This window comes from Xiphias gladius, chromosome 20 (assembly GCF_016859285.1).
Source record: "Xiphias gladius isolate SHS-SW01 ecotype Sanya breed wild chromosome 20, ASM1685928v1, whole genome shotgun sequence".
NCBI classification, from domain to species: Eukaryota; Metazoa; Chordata; class Actinopteri; order Istiophoriformes; family Xiphiidae; genus Xiphias; species Xiphias gladius.
In genome coordinates this window covers 23515006-23536906 of record NC_053419.1, presented here as the reverse complement: position 1 = coordinate 23536906, position 21901 = coordinate 23515006, and the positions used below count along the sequence as shown (strand labels likewise).

The following is a 21901-nucleotide window of genomic DNA, read 5'->3' as shown; positions in this document are numbered from 1 at the left end:
CCCACTTATTTAACTATAGTTTCACTAAGATCCTCAAAAGTAGTTGGACTCTTACTGTACATTTGCTGTTTGCAAAGTCGGTGCATTTTAACAATCCGTGCTTTAATCTCAGTCAAACAAGGTCCAGGGTGGTCGCATTTCATCTCTTACTTCCAGCCCTGGTGGGAGCTCTGGGCCCTAAAATTCGGCCTGTTCCTCTTTTGACAGCGACGTCCACTATTGAAAGACAGCAAGACACACTCAGCACACGCAGTGCGCACACCCAGCAGACAAACCCACCCTCTGTCCCGGGACCGCATTTGCGACATCTGAAATCCCCCCCCCTGCCGGATTTCGTGCATCCCCTCTCTACGGGGAGGAGAGCGGAGGAGCACGGCGTCGTGCCGCCCCCTTGCACAACGCCCCTCCGTTCCTACACAGGTGAAGAGAGACGGATACACACAGTACACTAGATAATGGGAAGAACGTGTGTGAACACATCCCTCGTGTGTTTGTTTGCATTTCTGTGTGGTGTAGTGTCCTCTGTCCACCAGGTGTCAGGCTTTACCCTCTTTTTTTTTTTTTTTGCAGCTATAATAACTTTGAATGAGCTGTTGCCAGGCTGTGTTTTCACAAGGGTCAGTTTACACCGGTGGAAAAAGCTAAGCAGGGAACTAGGTAACACATCGAAGGCTCATTTAACGAGTCACCAACCTGATTAAAGCTGGATTCGAGCTCCAACTCCGACTTGTTACCAAAAAGGACCTTTGTGGCGAATAACACACGCTTGTTCGCTGCAGGCTTTGGACGTCCGCTCATTGAAATTTGTCTTTGGGCTTCAACGCTCTTCTACTCCCAACCTGAGTGGCGGAGGGTGGAATCCACTGGTTCGCTGAAAAACAAACGACAGACTGCTCTTTCAACACTTGTATCAGAACGGTGTCATGTCCAGTTACATTGCTCAGAGAAATTCTGGTCAATTTTCCCAGATTTACTGATTTGATGAACTTGTAATTCAGTTTAATTAATTAAACGATGCCCTGTTTGCCTGAAACCTGAAATCCTGCCACAGACAAACTTGTCGACACATTGTCAGCTTTACAGATCAAAGCTCCTGAGCGTGAGTGTACTGCTTAACCTTCTGTTTAATCTGCTCTAAAATGTGTTGTTTTCCTATTGGAGTTTTGAACTGGAACTGCAGGGCAAAGTCCAAAATACATGTTTGACCTGTACATCTGGGACCGTTCCACCACTGATATCATTCCCTTACTGTAGTGCCACTAAACCAGCTGTCTGCTGCTATCAAAGAGCGAAAAAGTTCAGAATTTGTGTGTGTGTGTGTGTGTGTGTGGTTAAGCAGGGTCCTACTGGGTGTGGAGGCGCAGCCTGTCTGGACGTCGTCTACAGGCCACTGGCGCAGCAGGTGGGGGAAGGTTGACCAGACTCAGTAAAAACTGTTTCAAACATTTGAACGTGAAAACAGTCTATTTCTTTTCTTTTTTTTTTTTTTGCAGCTATAATAACTTTGAATGAGCTGTTGCCAGGCTGTGTTTTCACAAGGGTCAGTTTACACCGGTGGAAAAAGCTAAGCAGGGAACTAGGTAACACATCGAAGGCTCATTTAACGAGTCACCAACCTGATTAAAGCTGGATTCGAGCTCCAACTCCGACTTGTTACCAAAAAGGACCTTTGTGGCGAATAACACACGCTTGTTCGCTGCAGGCTTTGGACGTCCGCTCATTGAAATTTGTCTTTGGGCTTCAACGCTCTTCTACTCCCAACCTGAGTGGCGGAGGGTGGAATCCACTGGTTCGCTGAAAAACAAACGACAGACTGCTCTTTCAACACTTGTATCAGAACGGTGTCATGTCCAGTTACATTGCTCAGAGAAATTCTGGTCAATTTTCCCAGATTTACTGATTTGATGAACTTGTAATTCAGTTTAATTAATTAAACGATGCCCTGTTTGCCTGAAACCTGAAATCCTGCCACAGACAAACTTGTCGACACATTGTTAGCTTTACAGATCAAAGCTCCTGAGCGTGAGTGTACTGCTTAACCTTCTGTTTAATTTGCTCTAAAATGTGTTGTTTTCCTATTGGAGTTTTGAACTGGAACTGCAGGGCAAAGTCCAAAATACATGTTTGACCTGTACATCTGGGACCGTTCCACCACTGATATCATTCCCTTACTGTAGTGCCACTAAACCAGCTGTCTGCTGCTATCAAAGAGCGAAAAAGTTCAGAATTTGTGTGTGTGTGTGTGTGTGTGTGTGTGTGTGTGTGTGTGTGTGTGTGTGTGTGTGTGTGTGTGTGTGGGGTTAACCAGGGTCCTACTGGGTGTGGAGGCGCAGCCTGTCTGGACGTCGTCTACAGGCCACTGGCGCAGCAGGTGGGGGAAGGTTGACCAGACTCAGTAAAAACTGTTTCAAACATTTGAACGTGAAAACAGTCTATTTCTTTCTTTTTTTTACCGTTCTTTTTTGAGTCTGTCTTTGTAGAAGCGAAATACTAAATTTCCCCTCAAAGTACAACAGTTTTTTTCACAAAGATGTGGCCAAAATGTGGAGAACCAAATGGTCGAGCAACAGGTAAAAGGTTCATTCTGCTGTTTAATTACAAGTCTCTCCGGCACACAACAGCTTCCATTACACCTCCTTCATATGGTAACTGTGTCAGAGTCATCTTTGCACATTACATTTTGCCTCTTTCCTCTCATTTCCTCCTTTATCTAATGATTCCTCTTGCTCGGTTTTATGCATGCGGTGCTTAGAATCAGAGAAGTATTGCGAGATAGACCACACATTAGGCCCTGTAACGTTTCCTTGTCGCCCCGATGATGAGCGCTCCGCAGGGTTTGACCCGCCTCTGCGACGTGGGAGTGTCCTGCGGTCGGAGTTCGCTGTAACACAAAAGGTGCAAACACCTGCGTCTCCATTCATGAGCCAGTCACAGGCACTGCGGGTCAGACGGCAGCCAAACCAGCTGGACTGCTGCTTTTTGCTGCTCTCTTTTCAGTGCCAGTCAGCGCACGAAGGCTGGATCTACTGCTGCTTGCGGACAAACGGACGAGGACAACTGTTAGAACAAACACACACACACACGCCTCCATGGAGATTGAGAGCATTGTGGCAAACAGCGCTCTTGTTAAAGCCAGGGAACGTAAGAGTTGATTCTTTCGTGTTCTTCTACGGAATTGATGTTAGAAAGGTTTGTAAAACGTATTTTAAGAAGCCAGTGTGACAGGATGTCGTAGGCTGACAGCTGCTTCTTTCTCCACATTTGGATCAAACCCAAGCTTAACTTTAACATGTGCTGCACACGGTTTTAGATCAATAACACGCAGAGTTTTTTTAGACTTTCATTTGCACACACACTTCAGTACACAAACTTTGTCAGGATCACAGGTGTGGATGGTGTTTCCGCAGCTGTGCCCTGATTTGAAGAAGGTGACTTCGCCTGAAGCCATCGAGTCAGAGATTAGAATCGTATCTAAGATGCGATCATCAAGCGGCAGCACGGCCATTCAAGTGTGAAATTAAGTTGCAGAGTAATGTGGTCCCACAGGCTTTGCTTACCTGTTCCCAGAGCTATTAATAGTTCATTGACTGTTGTCAAGCCCACTATTGTGTGAAACCTGACAAGCCAGGCGTGCATGTACATGTGGATGTTTGTGACACACTGCTGACAGATGTGCCAGTCTGAGGTACGGCGATGCGTTTTCACAACACGACAACCTAAAATAGTTGTACTTCCCCTGTCCCTCCCCGCCGTCCGCAGTTGGAGGGAGTAAAGGCCGAAGCTGCAAATGGAAAGAGATGCTTCGCTTCCCTCACATTAGTCAGTGTGTGGACCTGGCCATGAACATAGGTGTGTGCACGAGTGTACTGTATTTCATACGCCATCGCACGGTGCGGTTTGCTGTGTGGTTTCACATCAGGTTTTGATTTTTCCCCATCAGAACGAGACTACCACAGCCTGTGTGTGAAGCAGCCCATCGGCAAGAAACTGTTTCAGCTCTTCTGTCGGAGTCGCCCTGATCTGCAGAACTACACTTCCCTCCAGGACGCTTTGGTACACTTCAAACTCTGCTGACTTCTGTGGAGAATATGAGTCATAGGATTCGCTACTGTAAGAAATACAGAGCAACCTGAGGCTCAGGAGGCAGTTCTTGGACTACGGTCATTTAAAATGCAAAATGTGAAACGTTTACACTAAACAATTAGAACAAACAGTAAAAAACTAAAACTAAAAAGATGCAGGGCAGTGCATCAGATGTGCTGTGTTGTCAGTTTGCCTGAGTGGGCCGGACTGTTCCAACATGACCGTGCGTCCAGTACAGGTCTGGAATAACAAGGAAGGAAATATTTGCAGAGGTCTGTGACAAGCATTAATCTGTGCGTTTCACAACCTTTAACGAATCAACAGTTGATACCAAAAAGTTGCCAACATTTGGATGGTGAACGATAAAAATAAGCAGGAAAGAGCTATAGGACAGACACGTTTCCTTGCAATAAGCGCTGTGAAAAAATGTGATGGTTGCTGTGTATCAAATTTAGAGCAGGATGTCTGATATTAGTCAAATGTGCAGTTGTCCGAGTCTGATGTCCCGATTGACATGGCTCGGTACGCAGGATGTGGTCAGTGTCCCGCTCATTCATGCTCCGTTCCCGTGTATCCCTTTCGTCTTCGTCTCCCTCAGGACTCTTTTGAGACAAAGTCGGACGAGGAGAGGAGAGATTTTGGTATCGGCATCATTCAGAGATTCCTCATGAGTCAGGTCTGGCAACTACATGGAAAACACACGTCTTTACTACTTCAAACATTCATCTTTATGGATCTTTTTCTTATTGCATGTGTTTATTTTCACTGAAATGCACTTTATGAAATACAGTTTCCACACTTTATTCTCATATTAGTCCACCTAGAAACAAAAATGTTGCTTTCAACCGCTGCTGCCGGCAATAACATAACGCTTTGGTCTCTGCTGCTGCTGCTGCTGCTGCTCCACACACTGTTTTAACTACCACGTCCATCTGTCCTCAGTCCGCTCAGTGTGTCTCCATTGTGCTGAGGCACAAACAGAGCTGCATCCACGGTCTGGAGCTCGACTGCTGTGGGGACGTCTTTCGTGACTGCAGGGCGTGAGTCCACACATGCTCCTTCTACTCTGTGTACATGCGCGTGTTTTTAGGGAATAACGACCAACCTCTCGTTCTTAATGGATTAGGGACCTACACAAACACCTCGGCGGAGAGCCCTTCATCCAGTACCAGGAGAGCATGTTTTTCGACCGTTTTCTGCAGTGGAAGATGTTAGAGAGGTTAGTATGTGTGTTGGGGGTCGGTCGGGTAGCTGGTTTACCTGCTTGTACTCGATCAGCTCCACTGCAATTATAGTTTTTATTAAAAACCAAACAAACAAACAAAAAAACTGTCTCTCTCCTCAAGGCAGCCCATCACCAAGCAGACGTTCAGACAGTACAGACTACTGGGGAAAGGAGGGTTTGGAGAGGTAAGACCGCAGTCACATCACTTTAATGACCAAATCAGTCCCTGCTATGCTTCACCCAAACAATAAGAATAAGAATAAAAACACATCATTTCTCAAGTACGTCTAGCGGCATCTACAAATCCAGAGAGTTTGGGTCTTATCTGTCCACGTTTGGAGATATCCATTTCTGACATTTCTGCCTTCATCCACACTACAGTGGAAAGGGAAGGAATTTCGTTATCTTGTTTTACCAGAATCCCTCTTACTCTGGAAACCTCCTGCCAACAATTAACCTACTTCCTTAGGCAAAAGCTGTTCCAGTGAAAACTGCTGGCAGTGACTGATATCTCAAAACCCTGAGCAAATAAAACCGAAAATAACCTGCGATACCTACATAGCACCAAAGAAAGTCTAAGAAAGTCACTTAAGTGACCATAAACTTTCACCAGGGAGCCTGTGTTACAAACTGGGCAGTGGTTCTCGTTTCATTGCTTCATGGGAAATGTATGAATCCCGTGCTTTTGGAGTCCTAGAGAATAAAAGTCTGGATATCTCGGCCTCTGCTGCTTCCATTTTGATCACTCTTTTTAAATCTGTCCCTTAAAAGTTCCCCAATTGAATGGAAATGCAGTATTAAACCGTTGGAATATTTACAATGCTTCACAGTGCCGCATGTTGCCCTGTGTACACCGGTTCAGCTACGGGAATCTCATCTCAGAGAGCTAGTCACTTTCAAACACCCGATTTACTTTTGACACAACTTTCACCTGTGGTTTTGATGCTGCCCCCAGTCCCAAGGACCCCACACGTTCGGTGTCCTTGATCGTACCGTGTTTCCTCTCCAGGTGTGGGCATGTCAGGCGCGAGCCACGGGAATGATGTACGCCTGCAAGAAGCTGGAGAAAACCCACGTGAAGAAGAGGCGAGGAGAGGCCATGGCTCTCAACGAGAAAGAGATACTGGAAGGGTTGGACAGTCGATTTGTGGTGAGATTACCGCAGCAGCTCTCAGGCTGTTTGGTCCTTTGGCTTTCTGCCTAAATTATATTGCACTAGAATGTAGTTGCCAGCAGACATAAGGGTTTACTGATGTACTTGTTAACAGCTCTAACTCGTCCTGTGGACACCGGCAAGCGGAGGCTGCTGTGTGAACAGATAATGAACGACAATATGGTAAAACACAGCTGTAATCATATAAACTGTGTCTCCATAGGAGAAGTTGTGGTTGACAAAAATTGTGCATTAATAGAAAGACTTAGAAACATCCTCACATCGGCGTACAACTACATTATAGTGTGATATAAACAATTTAATAAATGTTTATGTGCTGCTCATAAAAAGCTAAAGAGGGGGGTTCAAGCGTCACCCCAAATGTGTGATAGTTGGGAACCGAAAAATTGTCCCCAACAAACGCACTATTTCCTCGTACACGTCAGTGCCCAGATGTTACAGGAGCTTACAGAATACTGCCGAGTTCTCGGCGGTTCTGCGCTTCACATGCGCTTTCTCCGTCTCCATTCAGGTGAATCTGGCGTACGCTTATGAGACCAAGCACACCCTCTGCATGGTGTTGACCATGATGAGCGGTGGGGACTTGAAGTATCACATCTATAAGATAGGAGTACCCGGCCTGGAGAGGGACAGAGTGCGCTTCTACGCCGCGGAAGTCTGCTGCGGTCTAACGCACCTCCACCGGAAGTCAATATTATATCGGTCGGTATACTTCCACATTGGCAGTGCCTCAAGTCCCATCTTTACTGTCCTGGAGCTACTGAATCAAATGCTGTGTTTGATGTTCCAGGGATCTGAAACCAGAAAACATTCTGTTGGATGACAAGGGTATGTACGCCTCGTTTGTTCCAGTGAATAGTGTGCAATAAATTGATCTCCAGCAATGACTAATGCTGACTAATATAACAACATCGAAACGGATCACATTCCGAAGCTGCGCAGACAGAACATAATGAAGTTATTTTCTTTTTAAAGCACCTGCTGACGTTGGCTCCTAAGTTAGTCTGAATGACTTAAATAACAGATCGAGTTCTGCCAGGCAATCGTTCGGCCAATCGGAAACACTCTTCAGATGCATCTACCTGTTCACAGGGTACAAACAAAGGCAGGTTGAGGAAGTGAAAGCCTGGGGGAATGATGTGTGGTGTCATCTATGTTTAGAAGTCTCTACACCTGTTCCTTCATTCTTGGCAGCACTTTTGAAGACCTGGAACCGCCTTTGTTTTAAACGCCTTAGTGTTTTACAAATTGCTGGTCAGATTACTGAAGACACACTTTGTGTATTATTTCCAAGAGCCAGCACCAACTCCTGCTTTACACACCACAGTGCGGGGATGTAGGAAATGATAGGGCAAAGGGGAGAGGGAGAGAACCGTGAAAGCAGCTCAGTGGATTTCTTTTCTGTTTGTTACCCCAAGGACACATCCGCATCTCTGACCTGGGCCTGGCTGTGAGGCTGTCTGAGGGGAGTCTGTTGCGAGGCAGGGTGGGCACGCTGGGCTATATGGGTTTGTATGTAACTCACATTGTTGGTCTCCAGCCAAAGTCCACAGAGGACCGTGAGTCCGTAGGTTCTCATCTCAGCAAAACAGCACAGAGGCTGATTTCACTGATTGACACTTTGAACCACAAGAGGAGCTAATCTGAAAGCAAAACCAAACTCTTCAAGAGATGAAAACGTAAAGACACTCACGACACACAAAGCACTGTGGCGGCCTGTATCAGAGGGTTTATATCTGGGTTCCCGGGTGGCCTTGACATTGAACTCTAATGTCTTGACATTCCTCGCTCAGTGTGTTGCGACCCCCCCGCTTTTATGCACCTTTTCAATTTTTGCATTGGAAAAAAAAAACTGAGTAGAAATTCCAGAAATTAAAAAAAAAAAAAGTCAAAAAAAGGTTTTTGCACTTGTCTGAGGTGGAAACGTTGACGTAATGACATAAACAAAATGGAAACAGACTCAAATAATAAGAAACAATAAATAAAGCATCTGACTTCAACGTCACTCAAACTTCCTCTGAAGAGCTGAAAAACATCAGAGCTGAATAGACCAACGGAGAGACTGAAATAGTTGTCGCTAACCTCTCATATATGCTGTCAGTTCAAAGGACTCTTGGCTATAAGCAATTCTCACTAAAGTATCAAGGTGATGAAGATGTGAAAGATGAGCTGAGAGATGGTGGAAATATGGTCTATTTTTTCTGGAGACTTAGGCGTGAACTATCACCATATACATTATGTATGGTACCGGTAGTCTTTTCTGTACAGTTTCAGCATTAGAATTCAAATCCTTCCAGTAGTTGGACAGACATTAACTACAGTCTGTGCTTAAGTGGTGGATTGACAGACCCACTGACCGAGATTCCCATCTCTAGGGCCTCGTGTCTAGCATGGCTATAAAAAAAAACGAAAAAAAAACAACAACAACAAACTTTGTGGTGTTTGGCTTGGATGGAAACGGCACAATCACCAAGCAGCCTGCAGCAGAGCAGACACGGGTCACTGATTAGAATCCTGATTTCAGCTCCAGAGGTGATCGGCAACGCGCATTATGGGCTGAGTGCAGACTGGTGGGGCCTCGGCTGTCTGATCTACGAAATGACTGCAGGGCAGCCCCCGTTCAGGGCCCGGGGAGAGCATCCGAACGCCTCAGAGATGGAGAGAAGGATTCAGACGCAGCAGGAGGAATTTTGTGACAAGTTTGGCAAGGCGGTGAAAGACATCTGCTCCTCGGTGAGTCCTCAAGAAGTCATCAGAAGTGCTCAGCAGATCGCTTTGACGACTCACAACTCAATCAGGGACGAATACGTCTTTTCTTTTACCCAAGAAATGAACGGGTTCTTAATTCCCGCATTGCAGCTGCTGACCAAGGACCCGGAACGGAGGTTGGGCTGCCAGGGCTCAACGGGGAGAGAAGTACAGTCACATCCCTTCTTCCGAAAAATCAACTTCAGGATGCTGGAGGCAGGACTTGTCGAGCCTCCATTTAAACCTGATGCAAGTACCCTAACGATTTACCCACTCTGAATGGTTTAGAGACAAACGCTATCTCGGCACATGTGCATTTTCCTGTTTTATCCACTGGTGGAACTTCCCTCGTGCCACCCGTTACACAGTCTGACATGGGCAGTGATAGAAGAATTATTCACGGCACAGTGTAAAAGTGCTCTATTACAACAGACATACATTTTTGCTGGTCTATATCCTCCAACATAACTTGCCTTGTCTTTTTTAATTCTTTGAGATCTGGCAATCATTGTTCACTTTGTGCCCTTTGTAATTTCAGGAAAAGGGCTACAGAGCATAAAATGACTGAAACTGTAGACTTGATGGCGAATAAACCCGTTATAAAGAATGCTTTCTTGGAAAGTGGTGCCCAGAATTTTAATGCCGTAGATGTTTGAGGGGGAGCTAATTTGAACTTTATATTGGCCAGTTTATCAATAACAGTGCATCATGGTTTCTGAGTTCAACATACCACAGTGAAATCTTAATCTGCAAACTTAATGTGCAGAACAACCAGCGACTATGGGTCTAAGATATGTAAGCTGTGCTTGAATAAATGCGCAGGAGGGCGATAAACTTGATTTAGCTCCGTGTTCAGTGCATGCTGTGATTGTTTTTACTCCTCCAGCCCAGACAGGTGTACTGCAGTGATGTGCGGGACATCGAAGAGTTCTCTACGGTGAAGGGAGTCATCCTGGACCAAGCAGACAGCAACTTCTACTCCGAGTTCAACACAGGCAGCGTTCCTATAAACTGGCAGAATGAGGTGCGTTCATCGTATTATCTGTCCAGACAGAACCAAAAAACAGCCTCAACATCTTCCTGTCTCCCCTGTAGATGATAGAGACGGGATGTTTCAGGGAGCTGAATATTTTTGGCCCTGTTGGTTCTCGCTCCCCAGACCTGGACTGGTCCCAGACCCCCGAGAGCCCCAAACGCAGCCTGCTGGACCGAATCCTCCGCAGACATGTAAGAACACAGTCTACTCTTTCCCAAATTGTGTGCAGAGTTATGTGAAAGCTGAAAATTTCTTTCCTCCCTCCCCTCCAACAGCAACCCCCAGATTCGTCAGACGAAAGCAGACAGAGTTTGGTTTCCAATGAGACCTACATGAGGTCAGGACTACTCAGCACTGCCCTCTGAGGACCATCACAGCACAGAGACTACTCTAGGACCCTGACAACAACCGGAATCCATCCACTGTAGCGGCGAAGGACAATGGGAGCAGTTCCGTTCTTCCTTTTTCAATCACAGCACAGCATACATTTCTTTGCATTTGTATTGTTCTGCTCTCACTCACAGCTACATTGGCACTTGTTGCTTCATCTGTTCTCAGGTCCAGCCGATGTATAATTTAACGATCTGTCAGTTACACACACGCAGCAACACTCATATCCATCCATTTTAAAAACAACTTATGTCAGTAGCTTTCTGTTAAGTACTTGAATTTTAATACAAATACCATGGAAAGTGAAGCTACTTCATAACATTATAAGAGATTGCCTTTTCTGACTTTTCTCTTATTTAATCCTTCAAAGGAAACGACAACTGCTCACATTTCAGTTCACACAAAAGCAATAGCCTGTCATGCAGGGTCATTAGTACATTTTAAAGCAAAAACAGACAAAAGTTTAGTGGTTCCACATTCCCTTCTGGTTCCAAATGTAAATATTTACAGATCATCTTAGTCTTGTATGATAGTAAATTAAATCTCTCTTTCAATATTTTCTGACATTTTACAGAACAAGCGATTCATCGATTTATTGAGGAAATAATCGACAGATTTATCGATTACTAGAATTCCTGCCTCACAGTTCTACGCCTCCGCCAACCAGCCAAGTTGCAGTTTACATCCATGTCTGTCCAGACTCTTATAATACATGTAGTGAAGGCTTTGAAGGAATTTAATGAAAGGTATTAAGAGTATTTTATCGTAATGAGCATATGCATTCTTCTAGTTATGGCCAAAAATGTGTTCTGTGAGGTCACAGTGACCTTGACCTTTGACCGCCAAATTCTTATCATTTCATCCTTATGTCCAAGTGAGCGTTTGTGACAAAAAATTCCCTCGAGGCGTTCCCTCGAACGTGATATTCCCTGAGATATCACGTTCACAAGAATGGGACGGACGGATGGACGGACCCAAAAATGTAATGGCTCTGGCTGCAGCGAAGAGGCACGAGGAAAATAACTGTTTAGAGGTTCGTTGTGGACAAGTACTGCACATCAATCACATTAATAGGCACTAGTGCTTAAAGCAAAGTGTTTGGAACCACTTTTTAATGTCAAATAAATGACCCCTTTTTTGAAATCCAGATTTCATTCATGAGATCAGCTTTCTCCATGTAGCTTTTTTATTTTATTTATTTAACCCAGAGTATAAAACAGTAAATAACCGATACACATTGTAAAACAAGTAAAATGAGCAAAATGACAAAACACACTAAAGACTGCAGAAACAACTCCTGTCTACAGAATGACTGAGAAATGTTGAAGTGGATCTGATTGGCCGCAACTCTACGCAGAACATCGGTTCTGACATCCAATTAGGTCTCTCTACAGCATAACAATAACGTGAAAGTATACATACTTTAAAGCAGAGCACCAAAGATAAGATGATTTAGTTGTAAAATGTTCGGGGTGGAATGTCTGCTGATGGCACGCTTACAAATGATATATGCAGCCATCCATTAAAAACTTGGCAGAATCACGTTAGGACAAATTTATTAGGTTTTAACTTCCTGTCTGGAAAAACTAACATCGCAAGAGCTGAAATCAGCCACAACTTTATCAACCGACAGTCTACTGCAGCGTGTGGTGCTTTCATTTTACTGTCCGACGGAGGAACAATGTTTTGACTGGGGGAGTGTGCGTACTGAATTCAAGCCGTGTTCATCCTTCCCACGGAGGGCTGCGTCGTCCGTCCACTTCCGTCTCCACGTGGTAAAGCATATCAGCCAGTGTGTGTTCGATCACAGCTCCCCAGCCCATGTCACTCATCTGTGGGGAGGAGAAAAAAAAACCAAGGATCCACAGACAACTGATCAAACAATAGCTCAGTAGACGTTAGCGTGATCTTGGAAAGGAAGTGACCCTTTGCATGGGCTCTCACCGGCTGGTACTTGATGTCCTTCGGAGGGTATTTGAAATGTGGCCCAAAATTGACTGAAACCTGAAAAGAGACAGAGGCAAACTTTAACAAACTAAAAAATGAAGAAGGCACGAAGGTCAGAAGCACAACACCTGTACCGACCGTGCAGCTCTTGTAGAGTGAGATGGCAGGGAAGTAGATGCCCTCGTACAGGTTTTCAAAGGCAACACCTTGGCTCACTCCATTTTTATAGAATATCATCTGGAAAACAGGAACCAAAAGTTAACAGCAGCCAACGGTGCCGAGTTTTCTAACTGGATTTTATTTTGGTGAGGTTTTCTAACCCTGCTAGGGCTCGTTGACTTGAGGCTTTTCTCTGCTTTGTCCAAATAGTCCTTCTCCTCAAAGTACAGGTAGCTCTTGAACTTAATTAGCGCCTGAAAACAGGACAGATTCAAGAAAACATGTCAGAGTGACAACGTGTGTACAGTCAGCATGGTTCTCATTATCTCTCAGGTGTTACCTTGTCCTTGTATGTGTCAGGCAGAGCCTTGGCTGTCTCTGTGCCATCAGGCAGCTCTATGAAGAAGCCCAGCGTGTCTCCCTGACTGTAGCCTGAGGAATAATGCTTTCCTATTGACTGGTGAAACCGTGTGCCCTTCTTACTGCGCCACGAGTAGCTGAACTTGTCGTAACCCAGCGGAGCCTGCAGGTTACCTATAGTGTAAAAAAAGGGGAAAATGTGGCTGTTTGCAAAGCAATCTGCATCCTTTAGAATAAATAACAAATCAGGGAGCATCTACATTTTGCTGGATTGAATTTACGCCAAACATCATGTACAAAAACGATGAGCGAAAACTGACTTCTCTCTGCTCTACCCAAAATGTGTTGTCGATGTGTGAATGAGTCTTCGAGTATCAAGAAAAGCACTACAAATGAAATGTATCATTATTTTAAAAACACAGAATATCATGTTCATCTATATGAAAGAGTGATATTAGTTAAAGGGCAGGTTCACAATATTTCAAGTCTGTCTTAAAAGACTTCGTCAGGGGCTCATATTAACACTGAAACAGTCTTTTTGTTTGTGTCCTTCCACTGCAGCTCAACGGGGAAACACAAAAAGGAAATGTTACGCTAAAATGACTGTAACTTTGGAGGCTTTGATTTGATCTATTTGATTCGTCTGACTCAGACTGCTCAAGTCTCATAGTAGCTTCAGATAAACTCTCAAACACATTTTTACAAAGATCAAGTGCATTTTGTTCCCAGTCATTTATACTGAAAGCTCTACAGGAGGAATGATTACAGCCAGCAAATCCTGTTCCAATGTTCATATGGGCACCCGGCGGAAATGAAAAACTGTGAACTTACTCTTTAAGGAATCCAGGATTCACATGAGAAAAGAGCAGATGGGAAACCCACGTCTCTCAGGTGGATGAAGTGGATGGAGTAGAGATACACCGAATTTACACCGTGTTGTTACTTTTATCAGAAGAATCTCTGAACACGTCTACAGCAGTTTAGACTCTAAATGCCTTGTTAGAAAATTCAAAGCGGTTAGTGCGAGTACGAAGCAGTACCGACCTAGTGGCTGAGACCAGCCGAGCCTGGCCGCGGTCTCCGGAGGCATGTCATCAACCGAAACCTCGAAGTACCAGGAGCCTTTCCGTACGCCGTGGGAGGCTCGCACCATGGAGTAACCCTTCTCCCCAGTCACTGTCAGACGGTCGTCAGAGATCTTCAGCTGAGGCGCTGCAGCACGGACACACGGCAGTTTTGTACACGTCAAAACAAACATGGACGCCGCAACACGGCTTGATCACGAAATAAGTTAGCCTTTTAAGGGACAGACATGAAATTAAAATGTAGAGGAGAAAATTTAAATCATGTCCGCAACAGCGTATCAGCACACTTTTGGAAAGCAAACGTAACCCTTTTTAAGATCTCAACAAAGAAAATGTATCACCCCCTTTCCACAGCAGAACAAATGCACATTAAAGCCATTGCAATATGTTGCAAATCAATCACAACATTAATATGGAGACTTTTCCTGATATTGATATGCATCTCCACATAACAAACATATGCAAAATCACATATAAATTTGTAATATAATAATCAAAATGGTTAATGCAATGAACTGTCTTCCACTGTTGTGCATTCCATGAAGTCTGACCTAACTAACCTTACATAACTAATTTTGCTAGCCTGTAATTACAGTTTGCTTGTTTGAGGACAATAGGAATGTTTACAACGATAAAGGTTCCTCCACACGGGCCAAAACGATTTCTCATGGGTTTAGGCCTCATCTTAAAATATATACGCCCTTTCATAAATAAAATACTTAAGACTTTTCCAGATATTTTAATGCCTTCAATTTTAAGAATCAATTTAAGACCTTTCAAGACCTTTTTTAAGGATGTGACAGGTTAAACCACTCTCCTAGAAATGTGTCTTTGACGTCCGAGTACCTCTGTCGTGTAAGGCCAGCAGCACCCTCTCATACAGACAGGCTCTGTACAGATCACCGGGTATGGGTTTGCCGGCCCAGCAGTCCAGCTCAAGCTTCTCCGGGTCTGGGGCGTGGGGGTCTGGCTCTGCCAGGATGTAACGGTACCCATCTTTATTGAATGGGTGCTCCAGCGGGTAACCATGCGGAGGCAGGCGCTGGGCCGAGAACAGAGGGTCACTGTGACGAGGGAGGAGGAGAAGCACAAGTTTGAATCTTTTAAAATACATCCTGTTTTTTGGTCTCTACCGGACTCAATCTCCCACAACCTTGACAACTTATACTTTGCTTGAAAGCTCTAAGTCTCCTGATCCTGTCCGTGCAGTGCATTTCGGGATCCTCACATCGCTGCGACAGCCGTTTTTCATTCTATACCTGCGTGTTCTCTTCGTCGCCCCTGCAGCCGTGCCCTCCTGTTGCTGCTGCTGTTTACGTTTGGCTCCTCTTCCTTTTCCTGGGCCAGGGGCCAAAGCACCTTCAAAGACACACCACAGATTACACTGCTGAACAGAAACAAATGCACACAAACACACACACACACACACACACACACACACACACACACACACACACACGCATACACGCACAGGCAGTCAATGGCAAAGGCAATATACACCTAGTTGCCAGTTTATTAGGTATAATTAGTTATAACTAATGCAGTCTAATACATGCACGAAATCCTCCTTTCATGAAGGTTATAATGTTCAGTTTTGTCGATTCAACTTTAGGGTCATTCTGGAGGATTCAATTCATGTTGCTGTTTTTTGTCCATCCCATTTATGTTGATAAAACACCTGCTGGCTCAAGTTGCTGCTGTATTGACTATAAATAACAGATTACTAAAGGTTCAGTCCCACTACTTTAAACCAGGTGGCATAGTTAGTTGAAGTGTGTTATTGGATGGTAGATCGTTCTATCCAGCTTCCAGGCCTCCTCGAAGTTTTTATACTTCCAAAACTGTCTCATGCTTTAAATCATACTTACAGTTCGTCATTAATTAAAATATATTTTTATCCCTTTTACTTTTCATCTTTCCACACCAGTACTGCCAAGACTGCCACTGAGCGCACACACACACACACACACACAGACTTACAGACGCACAGTGAAAGCAGGTTATTAGGCGTTGGGTGTACACAGGGAGACAGCAGGCACAAGAAGGCAGGAATTAGTTCGCATGGCATTTTCCAAACACTATCAGCCTCTTGTGATCCCTCTTCTATGTGATCCTGCCACAGTGTACTGTCACTAAGTGAAACCAGAGACAGATGCTGGGGTTTAACGGCAGATTTCCTTCATCTTTCTTCCAGGAATACTGAAAACTGGTTTTACGGAAAATTAAATCGTGTATAAACCAAATAAGAAGAAAATCATGGTAACAATAATAATCAATTGGCAATTAGTTACAAAGACCTCAAAACAAAGCACTGGCTGTCCAATAGCCACAAAAGTAACCTAATTCTTACATTATTTTTATTTGTATATATAGATATTTTTAAGAAAAGCAGCTGGCACAGATGCTTCGCACATTAAAATATAATATATATAAGTTTTCACATATCCACTGAAACAGTCTTCAGTTATTAAACACTGACAGGGAAGACTTGGTTGATGTCTGTTGTCTGCACATAATGAGGATCCACTTCAGTCAGTACAGTAACGTCACATGAAGCGATTTTGTCGTCCTTTGTACAGGTCAAGAGGAATTTTAGATTTGAAACATCTACTTAGGGCTTAACAACTAATTTCGGGTCCTTCATCTAATGAAGTTGGATTTCGAACTTAACAGAATTGTATAAGTTTGATGGTTTGTCACACAACACACAAGTGAAGGAGTAGGAAGAGGGTGAGGCTAATTAGCATTGGATGAAAGCCAACGGCAGATCAAAAATGGCACTCTGCTGTCACATACGTTGTGGTATGGAGGGCAGAGTGTCATTTCAGTGAGGAGTTTTTTTTTTTAGGGAATTCAGGGTCCATTAGCAGCAAGCCAAAGACGAGGAAGATATGTTCACCGATCAAAGGGGGCAAAGCTTTTGGGCAAGAGGCACCAAACAGATACAGAGAACAGACAGGGAGGTTACAACTGGACGTGGATGAAGTTGCCCACAAGATGCTTATTGAGGATCAGTTTGGCTCAAGCATGATTTGAGCTGGGGGGGTGGGGGACTAAAGTCTGATTGGAACCTCAGGGCCAACTTCTATCCAGAGGGTTACAAGACACAAAAAGACACTGATCAGCTCCAGATGCCAAAATACCACATAGTCACCTGAGAAAGAAGATCCACCTGGAACACAATGCACAGAATCACCATGGTCATCACATTTAACAAGCTCTTACTCTCAGTTTGGGGACTTTATATTGGCCATTGTTTATGTAAGGGTGCTTTCACACATAACCTGCTTGGTTCCATTCTATCAAACTCTGATCTCTTTGCCCAGCTTAGCGCAGTTTTTGGGCTGTTGTTAAAGCTGTCACTGAAACTCTGGTGGGGACTTAACAACCCGTTCGAGACCCCCCCAAAAAGAGGTTTGTTTCCAAACGGACTCTGGGGCCATTTTTTCGTGGTGTGAAAGCAAAGCGGAACGACCGCAGGGTTATATAACAGCAGATATGTGATTTTAGCATGAAATCAAAAGTTTAACTACTATAGTTTATAATTATACAAGATCCCTCTGTAACTAGGGTGCAGGGATTTTCCCTGATCCATCAAAACATGAATGGGAATTAAAACAGGAGGTGTGTTGTGCCTGTGCCCTACTCATATTTTAGCAGGTCCATATCAGGAAACATAGAAACCACATAGTAACAATCCTCTTGTAATATTACAGGGACAAATACCTCCATTTTGTCCCATTTCTGACTGTTCGCTTGCAGTCTTGACTTATAATATTTATAATCAGTTATTCTCCAGGAGCTCTCTGTGAACGTAAATAAACACATAAAAGGTACGTAAAGTGCTGCATGACTTGCTGTCAGTCACCGTGATTTAATTTCCCCATTTGGGTCCATGCAGCACTGATGGCCTAGGGTGACAGCCGACAAAACTGTCCAAAACTCGGTTTGTTTGTAATAATCCAGTGTGAACTTGAACCAGTCCAGAAGTAGAGAGAGACACTGAATTGCTTTTTTGCTTTGGTCCAGAACTAATGAACCAAAATACAAGTGTGGAAGCACCCTAAAACTTTTCGTTCCCCTGGCCTTTGTTGAAACACAATGTGAAATAGTGCAACTGTAATCCGTGTTACAAGTAGTAGTATTCTTACCATTGAGCCCACCAGCTGTGGGAGTAGCAGTGGTCTGTTTCTGTGTGTCATATGAGGGTCCAATGTTTCCCAGATCCTACAAAAGAGCCAGAGCCAGCAGCTTAAGTTGTACATTAGATATGTATACAAACATGCTTTGGTTTCTGCAGCCCAAGAAGCCCCCATTGTGCCATTTATAAACAGCTGAGTGGCAAATACCTGGTCCAACAGGCCAAATTTGGGGTACTCCTCCTCTGGGTCCTTACTGCCGGGGTCAGGGTGTTCCTTCACTAGAAAAACATCTCGCTCTTTACTCTGGAAAATTAACAAAAAAATAACCAAAAGTACTATTACAAAACCATTACTATGCTATAACTGTATCAAGGCCATGTTATTTTTGATCCACGATGTCCTCTATCCCTTATCCCATTATGCAAAGGGGTCAAAAGTTGGGAACCGCCACAACCCCTGAGGGAGGCAACCTGCAGGGAAGGGTGAGAGCACCACATTTCTCCTCATTGGCTTCCTTGATGTAGACTGGTGTTTATATGAAGGATCTGAAGCCGCCTCTTCTAAATTCTCTGTGTACTGGACTGTATCTCCCCACAATATACCACAATATTACCATTGTTTTCACTATGTTGTTGGGCCAGGTGAGCTTCCCCGGCCTCTGACGAGTTGTCATGCACTCCCAGTACTTGTCAATGAATGGTATGATATCCTGCAACAGAGAATCAAAAAACAGACCAATATTTCCATAAACGAAAAAGTATTCACGCTGTGAACGACAACAAATGTTCACCACACTCACTCCTTCTCATTTGCATTTAGTCTGTGCTATGATTCTAAATTAATTTCTCGTAGGGAAACATAAATTATTTTAGTAGAAGAACGACGTGAATTTCCTCTTTATGGTGGATGAATCTTTATTTATGCACAGAGACAACACTTCCTTGCTATATGTAAAAATCAGGCCTCAGTTTGTGACATAATATTTACTGAAAATCAAGTAGGGCTGTAACTAATGATTATTGTCATTATTTGTTAATCTGCCCTTACTTTTTTGATTAATCATTTAAATCTATAAAATGTAAGAAAACGGTTTTTAAAAAATGTCCATCACAATGCCCCAAAGCCTAAGTTGAGATATTTAAATGTCTTTCTTATTCCAGCCAACAATCCAAAACCCAAAGATATTCCGTTAACTCACATTCAGGACTGGAGCCAGTAAAGTTTTGGCATTTCTACTTTAAAAAAATTCTTACGCAGTTCATCAGCTATCAAAATTGTTGCCAGTCCATCTTCTGTCAGTCAAATAACCAATTAATCAACTAATCATTTGGGCTCTAAAGTCAATTCAAGTTCCTTGAATCACATCCATTGCACCATCGGGCTTTACAGGGCCACGTCAGCACCAACACATTTGTGAAAATGTATTAAACCCACCTTGTCTTTGGAGAACATGGTCTTTGGGTGCTCTTCTTGTGTTCTGGATCTCCATGTCAGGTTTGCCAGGGCTGTGAGACACATCTCCTTCAGGTCTGAACACAAAAAGCACCATCAGTTTGTGAATGATTGAAAACGCTAAGGTTCTTAATGTTAACTGCAGATTGTAACACAAAGAACACGTACTTGCTTGTTTCCTGAGGAAGTATGTGTTACCGCTGTGATGGCACACGTTGCAGTGAAACACATAGTTGGTCATAAAGGGAAGACAGGTCCTGTAGAGGGGGAGAGGGGTAAAAGACGACGTCATGAGAACTGTCAGCATTGACACACAACCGCGGATATTTCACTGACCATCAGCTGAATAACAGATTTACTCATTTGGCTATACTTACGCAGTGTCGATGCCAAATGTGTCTGCGGTGAACCACTTCATACACAAGGCACACTGCAGCTCCACCTCCCCCAGCTGCCTCCCACTCTCCTCATCTCCTGATCCAGTCAGAGCATCAGCAGCCTCTGAGCCTTCGCCAGCCGTCTCCTGTGCCAGAGAAAACAGCTTGTGTACAATTATTCGTAGCAAAGCCATGAAGAGTCTGTATCACATGTAGTCGAAAAAAAACAAAAAAACAAGTCAGCTGCGCTGCCATCTAAATGAAAATACACAAAGTAAAAACAAAATCATAATAATAATGTCTAACACTGTTACCATTCCCTCTTTGCCATTTGAAGATTCAGTATCCATGCTGATGGGTAGTTCCCCAAATGCAGCATCCCTGAAAGTTAACAGAAAGATTGATCAGATATCGAGATATTTACCCAACTGTGTATATACAGACGGTAAGTTCATATCAACTGCTAAAAAACAAAATAGTTCCTCAAAAGGCTTTATACAGTCCATAATGAGATAAGTGAAATAGTGTCCAAGGTATCACCCATCCGGTATGTTTGTAAGTGTTTGTCAAATGTTTTGTTTCGTCAAACCAACCTTCTAAAACTCAAAATTATTCATTTTACAATCATATATGGCAAAGAAAAGCGTGAAATCCTCACATTTGCGATGATGGACCCAGAGAATTTGGGCATTTTAGCTTGAAGGATAGCTAAAACGATTATTTGGTTATTTAAATAGCTCCCGATTAATCATTGCAGATCTAAACCTGTTACCCACCTATCCCTTGTACAAAGTGTTCTATTTCAGTGAGTCAAAAGTACACTGTTTGCTAAAACTGGCATTATTCAAACGGAGTCTGGCGTAAGGGGTTTGTATGTGTGATTATCAGAGGGACATATCAACTTGTACAAAGTCTTAAATTACGCGCAGGCTTAATGGGTTTGCCGGCAGACTGAGTAAGATTAAACTGTCAGTTCTGTTGATGTAGAGATCGTTTCTGTTCATAAAGAGCAGCTAAACTGTACCGTCAAATGGTTCAGTCGGTGAGTCTGTGCATCGCTAACGTTAGCTAGCTGGCCAGTCTGCTCTCAACAGCTTTTATGGCTAAAAAAGAGCGTTTCGCGGCTTATAATTTCACAGACAATCGGAGTCATGCCCTACACATTTTTGACAATAAAACTTTTTTGCATGAATCAAACATACCCCTCTCCGGTCTCCGGTCTGTTTGCAGCAACACTAACCGCCTCTCCTTCAGACGCCATGTTTCAAATCAATGAAAACAAAAAAAAATCGCGAGATTCGACTGAGGAACAGCTTCCGGTCGCGGTTCAGCTCAGCAGCGACGCCATAGGTTCACAGGCGAACTGCAGTTTTTTATTTTTATTTTTTTAAACAGTCACAACCGGAACCCGCTTCTCGGCCCAGTGTTGTCTGGGCGGGAAAAAAGCAAGGACGACAACGCTGAGCAAAGACAAATACACATAAACGTGTGACTGTTGTGTAGAGGCCAGTGGGGGGGGGGGCTGATGCATAAATGTAGGAACAACAATGGAGGACAACACACGAAGCGTCTACATACGAGTCAAACAGTTTCCGAAAGCTGTAAACAAGGAAACGGGTGGTTCAGGTGCTGAGTGGTGAAATGAATACTGCATGGGTGATGCAATAAGTTGCTTCATGCACATACAGCAGGCGGTTGTGTGCAGTATGCACGCGCGTGCACA

At 43.8% G+C, this 21901-nt stretch overlaps 2 protein-coding genes across 3 annotated transcripts; one reads left to right on the top strand and one right to left on the bottom strand.

Annotated features, from left to right (window-relative positions):
- The first annotated feature begins 3008 nt into the window (after nucleotides 1-3008).
- grk5 (G protein-coupled receptor kinase 5) lies at nucleotides 3009-11802 on the top strand. Its single transcript, XM_040157609.1, has 16 exons — nucleotides 3009-3141; nucleotides 3760-3849; nucleotides 3941-4053; nucleotides 4682-4759; nucleotides 5026-5123; nucleotides 5210-5302; nucleotides 5430-5493; nucleotides 6318-6458; nucleotides 6994-7184; nucleotides 7273-7310; nucleotides 7901-7990; nucleotides 9007-9215; nucleotides 9342-9479; nucleotides 10117-10254; nucleotides 10326-10457; nucleotides 10542-11802. Exons 1-16 carry the CDS (start codon nucleotides 3090-3092, stop codon nucleotides 10629-10631), a joined length of 1755 nt encoding a protein of 584 aa, XP_040013543.1. The 5' UTR covers nucleotides 3009-3089; the 3' UTR covers nucleotides 10632-11802.
- ash2l (ash2 like, histone lysine methyltransferase complex subunit) lies at nucleotides 11731-21442 on the bottom strand. Of its 2 annotated transcripts, XM_040157607.1 has the most exons (17): nucleotides 21381-21442; nucleotides 20493-20559; nucleotides 20179-20324; nucleotides 19970-20058; nucleotides 19784-19878; nucleotides 18963-19058; nucleotides 18557-18652; nucleotides 18359-18434; nucleotides 17362-17379; nucleotides 15467-15566; nucleotides 15054-15271; nucleotides 14167-14334; nucleotides 13103-13296; nucleotides 12924-13016; nucleotides 12742-12840; nucleotides 12601-12660; nucleotides 11731-12488 (listed from the first exon to the last, which is right to left on the bottom strand). In XM_040157607.1, the coding sequence occupies exons 1-17, from the start codon at nucleotides 21437-21439 to the stop codon at nucleotides 12381-12383; spliced, it is 1782 nt and encodes a 593-aa protein (XP_040013541.1). In that variant the 5' UTR covers nucleotides 21440-21442; the 3' UTR covers nucleotides 11731-12380. The 2 variants fall into 2 exon arrangements, with proteins under 2 accessions (XP_040013541.1, XP_040013542.1); XM_040157608.1 differs by lacking the exon at nucleotides 17362-17379.
- Nucleotides 21443-21901: the final 459 nt, after the last annotated feature.